This window comes from Ailuropoda melanoleuca, chromosome 2 (genome assembly GCF_002007445.2).
Source record: "Ailuropoda melanoleuca isolate Jingjing chromosome 2, ASM200744v2, whole genome shotgun sequence".
In the NCBI taxonomy this organism is placed as follows: domain Eukaryota; kingdom Metazoa; phylum Chordata; class Mammalia; order Carnivora; family Ursidae; genus Ailuropoda; species Ailuropoda melanoleuca.
The window spans coordinates 130,920,008-130,933,945 of record NC_048219.1 but is presented as its reverse complement, the minus strand read 5'-3'; the positions used below and the strand labels follow the sequence as shown (position 1 = coordinate 130,933,945).

The window sequence follows — 13,938 nt, the reverse complement described above, 5'->3', positions numbered from 1 at the left end:
GCTTAAACTCATGACCCTTAAATCAAGGGTCACATGCTCTACTGACAGAGTCAGCCAGGCACTCCAGCTTTCAGTTTATACAATGCTCTCCAAAGCGGCCTGTAAAAATTATTCCCATTAAAATCTTTCAGAAATTTATATATCTGTGCACGTATTACCAAAATATAGGCATATAAGAATATGTTTTCTTTTCTCTACTTATAATGTTGGGCCCCTGCTCAAGCCTACCTTCAGCTCACTGGGAATTTTTATTTTTAAATTAAGGTCCTACATGTTTTATCTATACCATAAAATTATACTTAGTGTTTCAGTTTATCATGTAAGTAAGACTTCGCATTGTCTTATAATGTTTGCTAATTGCTTTGGGTCTCCAAATCCTTGTTTCTCCAACCAGATTATGTAGCTCCTTAAAGGAGATAGATCTTGTCTTCTTCTTTTTTTTGTATTCCTGTCACTAACTAGCAAGACTAGGCAAATAGAAGGAGTTCAAATACTTCTTGTTTAAGTGATTGACAAGTGAATTTTTAGACATCAGCCTTCTTCAAACATGTCAGAGCCTCTGTATATACTAGAATTGCCAGGTACAGCACATCTTATTTCCTTAATGTTAGCACTGATGGCAGCTCCACAGCTGCATCACTGGTTTACTCTTCTAAACCCACAAAATCTTCGCTGCTCCTCAAAGCTACCATATATCTGCTGATCTAATCATAATGGTAACTACATTAGAAATGCGCCAACTGTCTAATCAGCATCTTTCAGTAACTGCATTCTTTGTATTTTTATACTTTTGCTTGAAGCATATAAGTCAGATGAAAAAAGACATGTATAAACTAGAAATATACACAGAAAATCAGAAATAAAGCAAAAATCAGCTCTTAGGACACATGAACACATGAGCTCTATTTAAATAGTTAGAAGTTCAAATAAACTCACATTATACTTTGTATTCTGGATCCTAGACTCTGAAATGACTTTACAACAATCAATAATGTTGGTTTTCTTGTTTGTTTGTTTGTTTAAACCAAGACCTTAAGCCAGAGGGCAGGGACAGTATCTCTTTGTTCTTCCAGTAGCTCGCACTGTCAGGTACACACAGCAGTTCAGTTAATGAATGAGCGAAGAAAATTTACCAATATCACCAAATTCTTCTGCGTATTCTAGATTATTGCTCTCTACATATTTTCTTGAACCCAAACACTCTATCAAGACTTTTGTGTGACTTCCACAAAAACAAAAAGTAGGATAGAAAGATGAGGGCAAGCAATTTTTGTCAAATCCTGGGCAGCTAGAATAGTATTTAATTTGGGGGCACCTGGGTGGCGCAGTCGTTAAGCGTCTGCCTTCGGCTCAGGACGTGATCCCAGCGTTCTGGGATTGAGCCCCACATCAGGCTCCTCCGCTACGAGCCTGCTTCTCCCTCTCCCACTCCCCCTGCTTGTGTTCCCTCTCTCACTGGCTGTCTCTGTCAAATAAATAAATAAAATCTTTAATTTGGCAACTGAAGTGCTTCCCAGAAGCAGTATTATAAAAATCTCTTATTTCCAAGATCTTAAAAATGACCCAGTATATTACAATCCTGGCTTTTAAAAAAGTGAATTAAACAATACCAATTTATATTAAGAAACATAATTTGTTATTTAAATAACTGCTGAGACATCTGACAATGGTGTTCTACAAATAAGAGTTTTGTGAAGACTAAGTATGTGTATTTTTGTGTTATTTGATTTTCTACATATTTTCGATTTTTAAAATTGCCTATTAAAAAAGAAAGAGTAAAATAGGCAGCAGTTTCTTGGTTCTCTAAAACACTGCTCGGCTATTCTCTTTAAAGTCTACAGTCGAATTTTTGAAATTGTTCTTAAGAGGAGGAGCTATGATATTTTTTTCTTCCGAGATTAACAGTGATAGGATTCAGGAAGTTGAATTTACTATTAAATTCTGCCAAGGTCCTCTACTTTTCACAAGTATTTATCATATAAATTGAATATTACACCCCACACCCCTGATCTTTGGTACCCTCTTCTGTATACCACAATCTAGAATCCCATGATACTTTTAAAATACATCTACAAAATCTCTGGTACTATTCCTTTCAAGAAGAGGAGCTTATTTCCTTGCCTCTTAACTTATTTCTAACAAGCAGAATAAAGGTATGTGATTTTTAGAGACTAAGTCATATAAAGCACTGTGGCTTCCTTCTTGTTCTCTCTCTTGGATCTCCTACTTTCTTACTTTGAGGAAGTTATGGGCCTGGTTGTGAGAAAGGCCCAGATGGAGAAGTCTCCTGCCAACAGTCATGTCAGTGAGCCATCCTGGAAGTGGGTACTCCAACCACACGGACCCTCTAGATGACTGAAGCCCTTGCCCATGTCCTGATTTTAATCACATGAGGTCTTGAACCAGAACCATCTAGCTACGTGACTTCCAAATTTCTGACCCACAGGCACTGAGATAATAAATATTTGTTTTAAGCTGTTAAGTTTGGGGGTAAAATTTGGGGCACTTTATTGTATGATGGATGATGCAATGACCCGTTTGCCAAAATAATATCTCATCAAGAAAGACTGTGCAAACTATGGTGGTGTACAAGAAGTGCAACTCAGGGGAGGCTGGGTGGCTCAGCCTGGATAAGCGTCCAACCCTTGATTTCGGCTAGGGTTGTGACCTCAGGGTGTGGGATTGAGCCCTGTGTCGGGCTCCGCACTGAGCATGGAGCCTGCTTGACGTTCTCTCTTTCCCTTTGCTCCCCCTGCCCTGCCAGTAAAAAAAAAGAAGTGAATCTCAGGTTTTCCATTAAACTGAGTACTTTTTCCCTAATGCCTCTAAACTATAAGCAGAGTACTAAGAGTCATCCAATTATACAAGCTCTGATGTCTTTTTTTTTTTTTTAAGATTTATTTTTAGAGAGAGCATGCATGTACATGCACATGGGGGGTGGACAGTGGGGAGAGGCACAGGGAGAGGGAGAGATAATCTCAATCAGACTCCCTGCTGAGTTTGGAGCCTGATTCAGGGCTTGATCTCACAACCTTGAGATCATGACCTGAGCCAATATCAAGAGCCGGATGCTTAACTGACTGAGCCACCCAGGCGCCCCTTGACTTAAAGGACTCCTGCATGCTCTGTGTAGGAATACCATGAACAGAGGCTGAACTATAAATTTCATGTTTCTCAAGTAAAATTTTCTAAAAGAGCTTCTTTCCTCTCAATATACCCCTTTCCTCCACTCTTTGTCTCATTTTCCAAGGGACTCGAGGTTGGCATTTGGCATGTCAATGGGTCTTTCCCCTGTCAAATATCCTAACCAAATCTTAAACAAAATACATAGTCTAAAGAAAACAAATCCTCAAATCACACACCAAACTGAAGGAAAGGACTGTGGGTGGTTAGTAGCTTCTTTGTGTTATTGGTTCAAAGCATTTCTATTAACTTAGTAATTCATTATAGAGGCCAGGCCAAATGACTAGGAATGTGATTTCTAGAAATCATTTAGTTTTTAAGAAGACTAATAATATAAAAGTATATTGAAAACAGAAAAAAATGAACTGTACCATTATCTTAGTCATTTCTACATCATGCCTTGCAGTTTTTACACGTAGATGCGTACTTTTACAAAATTGCAACTGATAACCAATATTTTTTCATTTTGAAAAAACCCTGATAGATCCAAAATCGAAGTTCTTTAGGAACGGATTTTCCTTGTATTAACTAAAAGTAAATTTAATTATGACTCAATATGTATAGAACAACATATATGCCAATTGAAAAGATTTTAATTTCAATTATTTAATTAGGCAGTATTTTTCTAAATGAAGCCTAACTTTTTACAATATACAGCCAGCTCTCAAATATTCAATAAACCCAATTTATTCATTCTTTTAGAATATATTTACTCTTCTTTTTAATCTGTTATATATTTAGTGCTCATTAACACTTTGGCTCTGGATATATAAAGAAAGATGAGAAAGCTGAAATACAAGAGACTAATTTTTATTTTTATTAAATGGTTACAGTATAAGAAGACTGAGTGGATGAGCTATTCAAGGTATTAAATATGTGGCTGTCAGATAAACGTTTCCCCTACTAGTAAAGATCATTAAGAGGACTCATTGAATTTAGATTTATTTCTTACTTGGAGCTTTATATTTTTCCCTCTGTTGTCTGTCTACAAATTAAAGTCACAACTGATGCAACATTGTTAATTCTTCAGAAATAAGCCATCTCTGACATAATTTCTGTTACTTACATTTAACGTTAGCCCAGGTATCCAGACATATATTTTATGAACAAAAGACATCTTATAAAACTAAAACAAATGTAATTTAAAAAAGAATTCTGTTGAAGGTTCCCACTGAACACTTACTGACTGAAAAATAAACTCTACAACTTTCATAAACAATGACAAATTATCCAAATATAAAATAAACGAAATTACCAACATATCTAAGAGTCTTTTACACCATCCCATTTGTTCAAACCAAGACTAATCTCTTCAAAAATACCTTCTCTATATTTTGAACTGATAATAATCTTCAAAGAAATGTTATAACTGCAATATGGGAATTTTGAATAAAAATTAATGGTAAATAATAGTTAGAAGTCCCTGAAACAAGAAAGTGGAATGTATAGTTTACTTAAGCACTAAATTTATAAGTCACCATTATAGAGTAGTTCAATTATTTTATAATATACTATAATAGATCCAATCACAAAACTGTATTTCAGAAGTCAGAATCACTGTTTCTGAATTTTGTCTTTTACAGAATAATCCTAAACATATTCCAGTGCCAGGGTTTCTTGTATTTATCAGCATTTTCAGACAAATGGAAATTGCAGTGGGGGTGAAGAGATGAATGATCCAAATAAAAAAACAAGAATGATTTTAAAAAAATGAAATGGAAGATACTTTAGAGAACTTCCCATTCTAAAATCTTTATATATAGAAATGTTTCTAAATTGGATTTCTCATATTTGCTGTTAAATGAAAATAAGTTTAGGTAGTCTTAGTTATGGGATTGGTAACTGAATAACCTTGGCACACAAAGCTAAAATCTTCTACCTTATCTAGAAGAAAAGAAATAAATACAGCATTCTTGACTTAATTGGTCTTGTGCATGTTAAGAGTCCTCATTTACTGGGAGATCTTATTTTATTTAAAAGCTGTTTCATCCTATTAAAACCTAACTCATTAAAAAAAATTCCCTTTTAAACATAACATTTCAATGACTCACAAAAACATGGAGACCAATATGCACGTATATATCCACTACCTTGATTTAACAAGTGTTAATATTTTGCTTCAGCTCTTTTCTTTAAAAANTTTTTTTTAAAAAAAAAAAAAAAAAAAAAAAAAAAAAAAAAAACTTGTGGATACAATTGAAGCCCTCTTTATTCCCTTCCCAGAATCACAGACTCTTCTATCTCCAATCATAGAGGTGATCGGTTTTCTAAAGGAGCTGGGTAACTTCCCTTCCATGTTTTTATACTTTTATTACATACTTGTGTTTTCATAAACAATGTCATAATATTTTATATTTTTAAAAATTTACATAAATTATTCCCATTTTATCATTTTGTAATTTCCACTTTTTATTCAACAGTTTCTGAAATCTAGGTATACTAATACATAAATATTCAGTTAATTTTAATTTTTCTAAAGTGTTTCATGTAAAGGTGTGCCATTCTGCTACTGATGGATGTTTAAGTTGTTTCTAAGCTATGTAGCTTGAACATTCTCATATATGTCTCCTTGCAGATACAGAATGTTCCCTTTACATTGTTTCCTTCTGCTTAAACTGGTGAGGTAGGTATTTTAAAAAATTAAGCCCAGGCAATTGAAGAAAAAAACGGAGTGTTGTTTTTTAACCCAGAATCATCTGTGCCTTACCATCTACCTCAGTTAAATGTTTTATTTCTTTGTTAAATGCCTGCGATATAGAAAGAGAATACCAGGAAACACGAAACAAACCTAATAAGCCTTTATATTACTTGGAAACAGTGCTTCTACTTAAAAACATGGAAGTCATTTGTTTGTGTATAAATAGAATTTGTTTAAATTCCAATGGTGGATCTACCTCAGGAAAATAAAACAAGGAAGATGTGTTATGTATTGGCATTTGAATGTTGCTTTTTGCAGAAGCAATGGCAGGACTGAAAAGAATCTTGTCCACCCTCTCCCCTGTTCCTGCCCACCCATATTTCATAGAATACTGACTGAATAATTCAGGAAGTCTGTGGAACCTGATTTCTCATTTCTTATTTCCTTTAGGGAATAAACCAGCAGTGCAGTCTACCTTTAATTGTTTTTCTCTTGGTATTCCTGATTTTACTTTATCATGTGGCTGATCAAGAGTCAAATTATTCTTCCTTGCTTCACTGTCTTCAAGCAGGGGAAAATAGCCAAAACTGTTATCTGCAAGACAAAAACCTCTTGGATGTAAGTAGAGAACCCCTGTTTTTGGTACCACCTGGAAAAATAAAAACAAACCAGAAACCCTAATTTTAAAGAGATTTTAAACTATGAGCTTCAAAAATTCTTTAGATAATAATTACTTTGACAATTAAAATTTTCCCATTTAGATTTTTTTCATTCCCACTAAATACACAAAACTCCCACTCCCAAAATAAGTGGTGTAAAAAATATGTAGAATTTAGAAAACCAGAAGCTCTTTGCAACTTCATATCAACAATAGCAATTAAACTTTTAATAAGCCATATTTTCCAGGTATGTATCCCTTGTTTAAGATAATTATTTGCCTAACTACTCCATACTTATTCTAGCAAAATTAGAAAATGCAGATATGCCAAAAATAAATAAATAAAAGCTCCCCACAATTTTTATGACCTGTGAATTATTCCTGTTAACATTTTGGTTTATATTTTATCACAGTTTTTCTTTTTCTATACATATAAATTCAAACAAGAATCCCTTTTTGCACACATAAAATAAAATTATATATATATTTTTATCCTGCTTAGTTCATTTTTTAAATATTATGAATGTCTCATGTTAGTAAGTTAACATCTATTATCACTTTTTCTTGGCTACATAGCTGTTCGTTATATGAATGACTAATTTAACTGTTGAACACTTCTTTATTTCTAATTTTTCATTATTAGACATTACATTGTGATAAGCAACCTTGGCATACATGTCTTTGAGCTCCTGAATAAATATTTTCTTATGACGTATTTTTAAGGACTTGAAATTTTCATTTAAAAGGCACAGACATTTAAAAAAAGTTTTTGCTATTTAAGGTGAATTGTCTTCTAGGAAGTTTCATCAACTTAGAGTTCTACAATATAGTATATGTGAATGTTCATTTCCCCATACCCTGCAAGTATCCATTTCTTAAATAAAAATATGTAACTGTACCACAGTTACTAAAATACCAGAACTACTGAGAAACAATGAAGAAATATAAAAGAAAAATTTGATTTCCACCTTTCTTTTCTCCAAGAGGTTCAAGAAATGCATAAAAAATTAATATGAACATACCTTGACTGGAATTCACAAGAAATAACTGTGATTTTAGCTTGTCAATAATAGTTTGTTGAAGTGACAGCTGTTCCTGTTGCTCACGTATTATCTGCTCATAGTTCTCAGTCTGCTGACATAAAAACCAGTTAGCCTGATATTCACTGACAGATATGTACATACATTTACTGTCCATTAATAATTAATTACATATAGATATGAGTTGCCCTGCTGCCATTTCCCAGGTATTGAACATGTTATTTCTGAACTAAAAACTGGCTCCAATAGCGTATTAATAATCATTGTAAACATCACTGATTTAAAACACTGTAAAATTTAAAAAATCATCTTAATTAAAGAAATTTCAGTTAATAGTTCAATGTATGGTTTCTTGGTCCTTCAGTTAGGATAAAAATTGTAATTTAGAATTCAGTCCCTAATGACAACAAAAGAGCATGAATAACAAAATGGATGCTATATTATTCTATAAAAATACCTACTAACTTAAAAAATGTTAAGATTTAACTTAAAAAATGTTAAGATTTCCAATCTTTTAAATAAGCAGTTTTGAATTTGTATTTAGAGTATAAAACCACAAAGGAAGGAGCATACTAAAACTGTAATGAAAACAAAGCAGCAAGTACAAATTATAAAATTATATTATCAGAAACTTCTTTTCTCAGATTAAATTTTAAGAAGTCAAGAGAATATCCAGAATCCTTACTGGGTATCTTAAATATCATAATTTCCCTTATATTTTTAGTCCATTCATCTTGCTATTTTATTGCAATGACTGTGAGAATTAAGCAATGAAAGAAGATAGCAGTTTGTATTAGAGAATAACAGATGTTAACAAACCTTTAAGCAAATATGAAAATGTTGCATTACAATTACCAAATTAGTATGCAGTCTTAAAAATATATTATCAACAAATAATAGAGAACTCTTTATCAATAAAGAACAATAAAGGAGTAAATCATAAATTCCCTGAATGTAAAATAGGGTCTTAATAATCTCAGAATGTCCTTCAGCAGATACTAAATATTTGATTTTGAGGGATGCCTGGGTGGCTCAGTTGGTTAAGTATCTGCCTTCAGCTCAGGTCATGATCCCAGGGTCCTGGGATGGAGCCCTGCATCAGGCTCCCAGCGCAGCAGGGAGCCTGTTTCTCGTCTACCCTCTGCTGCTCCCTCTGCTTGTGCTTGTGCTCGCTCTCTCTCTCAAATAAATAAAACCTTAAAAAAAAATTTGATTTTGAATTGAATTTTTATCATAATTAAAAATCAGTGAAATTATTATTTTCAGAGACCAATACGCTTAAAGTTCTTTATAAGTTACACAGCTGTTCCTAGATTCCCAAAATAAATTAGCTTAGGAAATTAAAGCAAAATACCACATTTTCCCAAATAAAGGGTGAAATTTTATAAGTAATACATTTCAAACAAGAATAACTGACAGAGCTGATAAGTAACTCAACTGGTTTGTTATCTTTGCATGTTGCCTGAGAGTAGTGTTATATAACTTGATACGCCCATAGAATTCTGCAAAGTAATTTATACATAGGAGATACTTAGTACATCACTGATGAAAAAAAAGGAAATAAGGAATCCAAGTTAAAAAAAAAAAAAGAAGCCTAATTTTATTATTATAAATAGAAGAATGTACGTTGTGAGTCCAATTGGACCATATGACCTATGGTTATGAGTCTCAGAACTAAACCTTAAACACTAGGGCCATGCCTCTCAGACCAAGACATCTTATTCCTACATAAATTTATATCCAAACCCCTAGAGTGAGTAGGTTGACTGAAAGAAGGATTTAGAGGTTTGTAGCAAATTCTATAATAGCTTAAATTTACCTGGGCTACACAGAATTACCAGGCTGAGGAATCAGCAAACATGCTGATGTTACTTCTTCACTATCTACTTCTGTGTATTTACAATGTTCTCCAAAGAACTCAAAGCTCTTCATAAACACTGAGCAATAATTGCCCATTCTTTCACATTTCGATAGGTAAAAATATTCTACTATCCAGACATTAAGTAACCAGGACAAAAAACTTAGCAATTAGAGATAGGCCCAGAAAAAATGTGTAAGTTACTCAAACCTCGGCTCACTCTCCTTCTACTATATATATTTTTTCCCACCTTCATGAAAAACCAAGGGACTTGTATTTTCTTTTGGAACCAACTCAGAAGGCTCTGCCAGGTAATATTCATCTTTTAGTCTCTGGCTTGAACACACCTACATATAAAATATTATAGTAAATGAATAATGCTGAAAATGTACTCATTGGCTGGGAAAAATTTCAAGTTGAAGTTTTGAACTATTTCTTAAACTACTTAATAAAGTACTTTATAAACGCCAGCAAACTCTGTAATAACTTAAAAACTCATATTCCGGAAGTACAGTAGGGGAAAAAGAACAGCAATGGTCCTTGTTTTCTTACTGCTTTTTCCACATACTTACATTATAGCAATTATAGTATTCTAATTATACTTCTGATTTTGCTTTAGACTATGACCTCTTCAAGGGCAGAGGCTTATTTTCTTCTGGTATCTCTAGAGTATAGCAGAGTGGCTGGCCAATTTTGAGATGCTCAGTAAATATTAGTGGAATAAACAGACTTTAAGTTGTTAACTAAGTATCAGAGAAATAGACATGACCTCAGAAGTTACCTGAAAGAATGGAGAAAAGGCTTTGCTTATATTTTATAAGGGAAACAGGAAAAATGGAGACAGGTCAGTAGGTGAATAAGACAAAAGGAAATTAAGTTTGAGAAGATGGGTACAAAAGATAGGCAGGGGTGCCTGGGTGGCGCAGCGGTTAAGCGTCTGCCTTCGGCTCAGGGCGTGATCCCGGCGTTATGGGATCGAGCCCCACGTCAGGCTCCTCTGCTGTGAGCCTGCTTCTTCCTCTCCCACTCCCTGCTTGTGTTCCCTCTCTCGCTGGCTGTCTCTATCTCTGTCAAATAAATAAATAAAATCTTAAAAAAAAAAAAAAGGCAATATCTAAAGATCTTTTTCCTTTTTTTTTATACCATCAGCAAAAAAGGGTACTAATTCAAGAAAAGAAAATACATATTCAGAGAATAATAGAAAGATTTTGACCACAAGGCTATGAGAGGGAAAGTCCAGAGAAGATACTGTATCAAATTGGGAAATAACCAGTAGAATTAAATTTATTTGTTATATTTGGAAACTGAAACAGTACATTTTTTTCTTTTTATTAAATGCTTTTGTTCATTGAACAGATCTGAATAAACTTACAACCTGAAAAGTTCTTTTAAAAGGTCAGATAATTGTTATACTGTCACAGTATTTAAAAAAAAAAAACAATACAATTACAAATCAAGTACATTCCAGCCCCATCAAAGACCCCACAAAACAGAAAAACCACTAACAACCACATTGAAAATGTACAACAGCAATGTCTTGTCAACACTTCTGTACAGAGCACAGACATGACAGCTAAAACAGACAGAAGAGAAGATGCTTTTGACAGCCAGTGTGTGTGAATGATTCTTTGAGTCAGATGGCAGCAACAAGTTACCAACTAGGAGATCTGCATGACAACTAACCATCCATCTGTATCAAACACCATCTGGCCAAGATGACTCTGGCTTCTGTGTATTTGACACTCCTTCCAATTCCAAAGACTAGCAAAACAAGTGGTCTACCAGCATCTAAAAAGGTAAACAGGTACTTAGGTACTTGTGCCATAATGTACTCTGTATTCTTTCTTAGTGTTCAAAAGTAAAACTTAAAACAATGCTGATCAATATACTACACATTTTAAATTTATTAAAAATGGTTGTCCATACATGTCCTTCCCTGGTCATAAACAAAGCAGAAAGCTTATCTTTAGAACTGTCCCTTTATCCAGGGAAAATTTCAATTCATCTTCAAAACTACGGCAGCATATTCTCTATAATTTTGGATATACAGCTGCTCAAGTTTTCATGGGTTTCATAAATATTAAAAGAGTTCTATAAATTGAATTTTTTTTCCTACTGCTGACACTGAAAACTGTCATTTTTCATATTTTCCAAAGCACTTCTTTCCTAGATGCGGGAATAAAAGTTCAAGTGCCCTTCGTCATCAATGATACTTGCAAAAGGTCAAACATTGTCTCTTTTCAACCTCAAGATTTAATCTCAATACTCTGAAAAATACCATTGTTTTCCTCCAGGTATAAAGACAATAGGAATTAAATAAACTGAATGGGTTAAAAAAGAATCTCAATTTAAAAACCTTTCAGACTGTTCCAAGATTAACAAAGAGAACAAAAGCTTTATAGAAGGCTACCACAAATGCTCTCAATAAGGAAACTCCACAGTTCATGGAAGTAAGAAAATTAAATAATAACTGTCCCAATATACAACACTTCGATCACAAACTACCTTATCTTGAAACTCTGGGTAAACTAAATATCAACTTCAATTTTAAGTTTAAAAAAAAGAGATTTCTAGGATTAGCAACTTAGAGATCCTGGTTTACACAGTTTATTCTTCAACCATTCTCTGCTACATTTTCTTATAACTAGGTTACAAGCCCTGCTATTCCCCCCCACCCTGGCCCCATCAAGACTTACCTAGACCTGCAGTTCGACAGATGAGGTTATCAATTTGATTATCCACTATTTAGTGACAGTGCTGCCACCAATTTCTCAGTATGCCAAATGGTAAAGAATGACAAACTATTTTTATTTTATGATCTTGTGTTTTGGTTCTGATTAATTTATTTATTAGTCTCTTTGAGCTTTGTTTTCTTTCTTTCTGAAATGAAAACGGTATCTGCCTGAAGGACTGAAGGAAATGGTGTGTGTAAGTTATCTGGTACATAATAAGCTTTTTGCAAATGTTAGTTCCTTTCCTTTAATAATGAGCAAGGTATCTCTATAATATCTGTTACCATAGCATCTAGTGTATGCATCCATTAACTAAAGCCCTGATAGCCACTAAACATGGATAATATGTGTCACCAGACTTACCACACAACTTCCCCATGCTCTAAGCCAGTTTTCTCAGTCCTTCTTCTAGTTCATTGTAACCCAGGACTCAGAAGTTTCTTTTTGAGAAAGCAGTGTAGTACCTCCATTGAATCAAAAACATTCTATCAAGTAAAAAAACCCCTAAAAACCCTGGTTGTTCAAAGTTTGCAAAGAGAAAAAATAGTCGAAAATGATTAAGTAACAATTAATGGCTGTTAAAAATCACAAAAGTAGCACATTTGTTAAGAAAATGCAAAAAAAAAAAAACACAACAAAATGTCTACCATCACTACCACAACAAAACCCCACATATGCACAAGGTAAAAAATAAGTCTTTTCCTCTACTGTGACTTCCATTCCTCCAGAGTTAACTACTGACACTTTGGTATGTACCCTTTCAGAACTTCTGTGCACATATATATGTATCTTACTTTTTAAAAACTGTGAACTATTCTGTAACCAAAATTTTCAACAATACATTATCATCATATGATCATTTCACTGAATACTTACTATGTACCAAAATTGGAGAGCTCTATTTTATTTCATTTTAGTCCTTTAATCTTCTGAGTAGATTATTTTCCACACTTTACAGGTGAGAAAATTGAAGACACAAAGAGGTACAAAATAACCTGCCCAAAGTCTCTCAGTAGGCAGTGGACCTGGGATTTGAATTCAGGTTTGCCTGACTGCCAAAGCCCAAGCCCTTAAATAACCACTGTGGCATATCGTGTAAGTATATCCAGTTCTACCAAGATTGTCTTTTTGCTATATACTCTCTCCTTAACAATCTCATCTGAAGTGGCAGGTTATACACTAGACTCTCAAATTTTTCCTTCTAGCCCAGACCTCTCCCCTGAGGTTTCTAGGTCTCTCCTCTAGATTTATGTGGCCAAGTGCTGTTGGGAAAGCATTTCAACTTTTACATATTCAGAATTGATGATCTCCTCCCTCCAACTTCTCTTTCTCCCTCCTCCCACCCCAGCTCCCTGCAAAATCAGGTCCTTTGGACTCCCTCTCTGTATATGGCACCCCTATCTATCTATCTATGGCACATCTATCTATCTATCTACCAGACATCCATCCATCCATCCATCCAGATAGCCACTATCTATCCAGAAACCTGTAACAATCCTTGATATCTACTTGTTCTACAGTCAATCCGTTATCAAGCGTCAGTTTTAATCTTGAATCTCTCAAATCTATCCACTTTTTTTTATCTCTAATGTAGCCATCACCATTCAAGCCATCACAACCTTAATTATCTACTGCAATAACCTCACTGCTCTCCCCTAAATGTATCAGCCGATCCATTCTCTAAACTGTAGTCATTGTGTTTTGCAAAATGCATATGTAATCATAACATCCATTCAGTCCTTCCACCCTTCACCCATAAATATCTTAATATCTTGGTTTCCTACTGTTTTCAAAATACAGAACCAAAAATCCTCAATATGGCCTCTAAA

At 34.1% G+C, this 13,938-nt stretch overlaps 1 protein-coding gene across 8 annotated transcripts in view; it reads right to left on the bottom strand.

Moving 5' to 3' along the window:
• TANK (TRAF family member associated NFKB activator) overlaps positions 1-13,938 on the bottom strand; it is a 91,419-nt gene that overhangs the window by 25,331 nt on the left and 52,150 nt on the right. For 4 of the 8 annotated variants that reach the window (XM_019805128.2, XM_019805126.2, XM_019805125.2 and 1 more), the window contains exons 3-4: positions 7,502-7,613; positions 6,297-6,415 (exon numbers count right to left, since the gene is read on the bottom strand). In XM_019805128.2, the coding sequence (XP_019660687.1) occupies positions 6,297-6,415; positions 7,502-7,613 (231 nt within the window). Of the gene's footprint in view, positions 1-6,296; positions 6,416-7,501; positions 7,614-9,627; positions 10,386-11,060; positions 11,166-13,938 lie in introns of those variants that run through there. The other 4 variants (XM_034654622.1, XM_034654621.1, XM_034654620.1 and 1 more) reach the window with 4 other exon arrangements.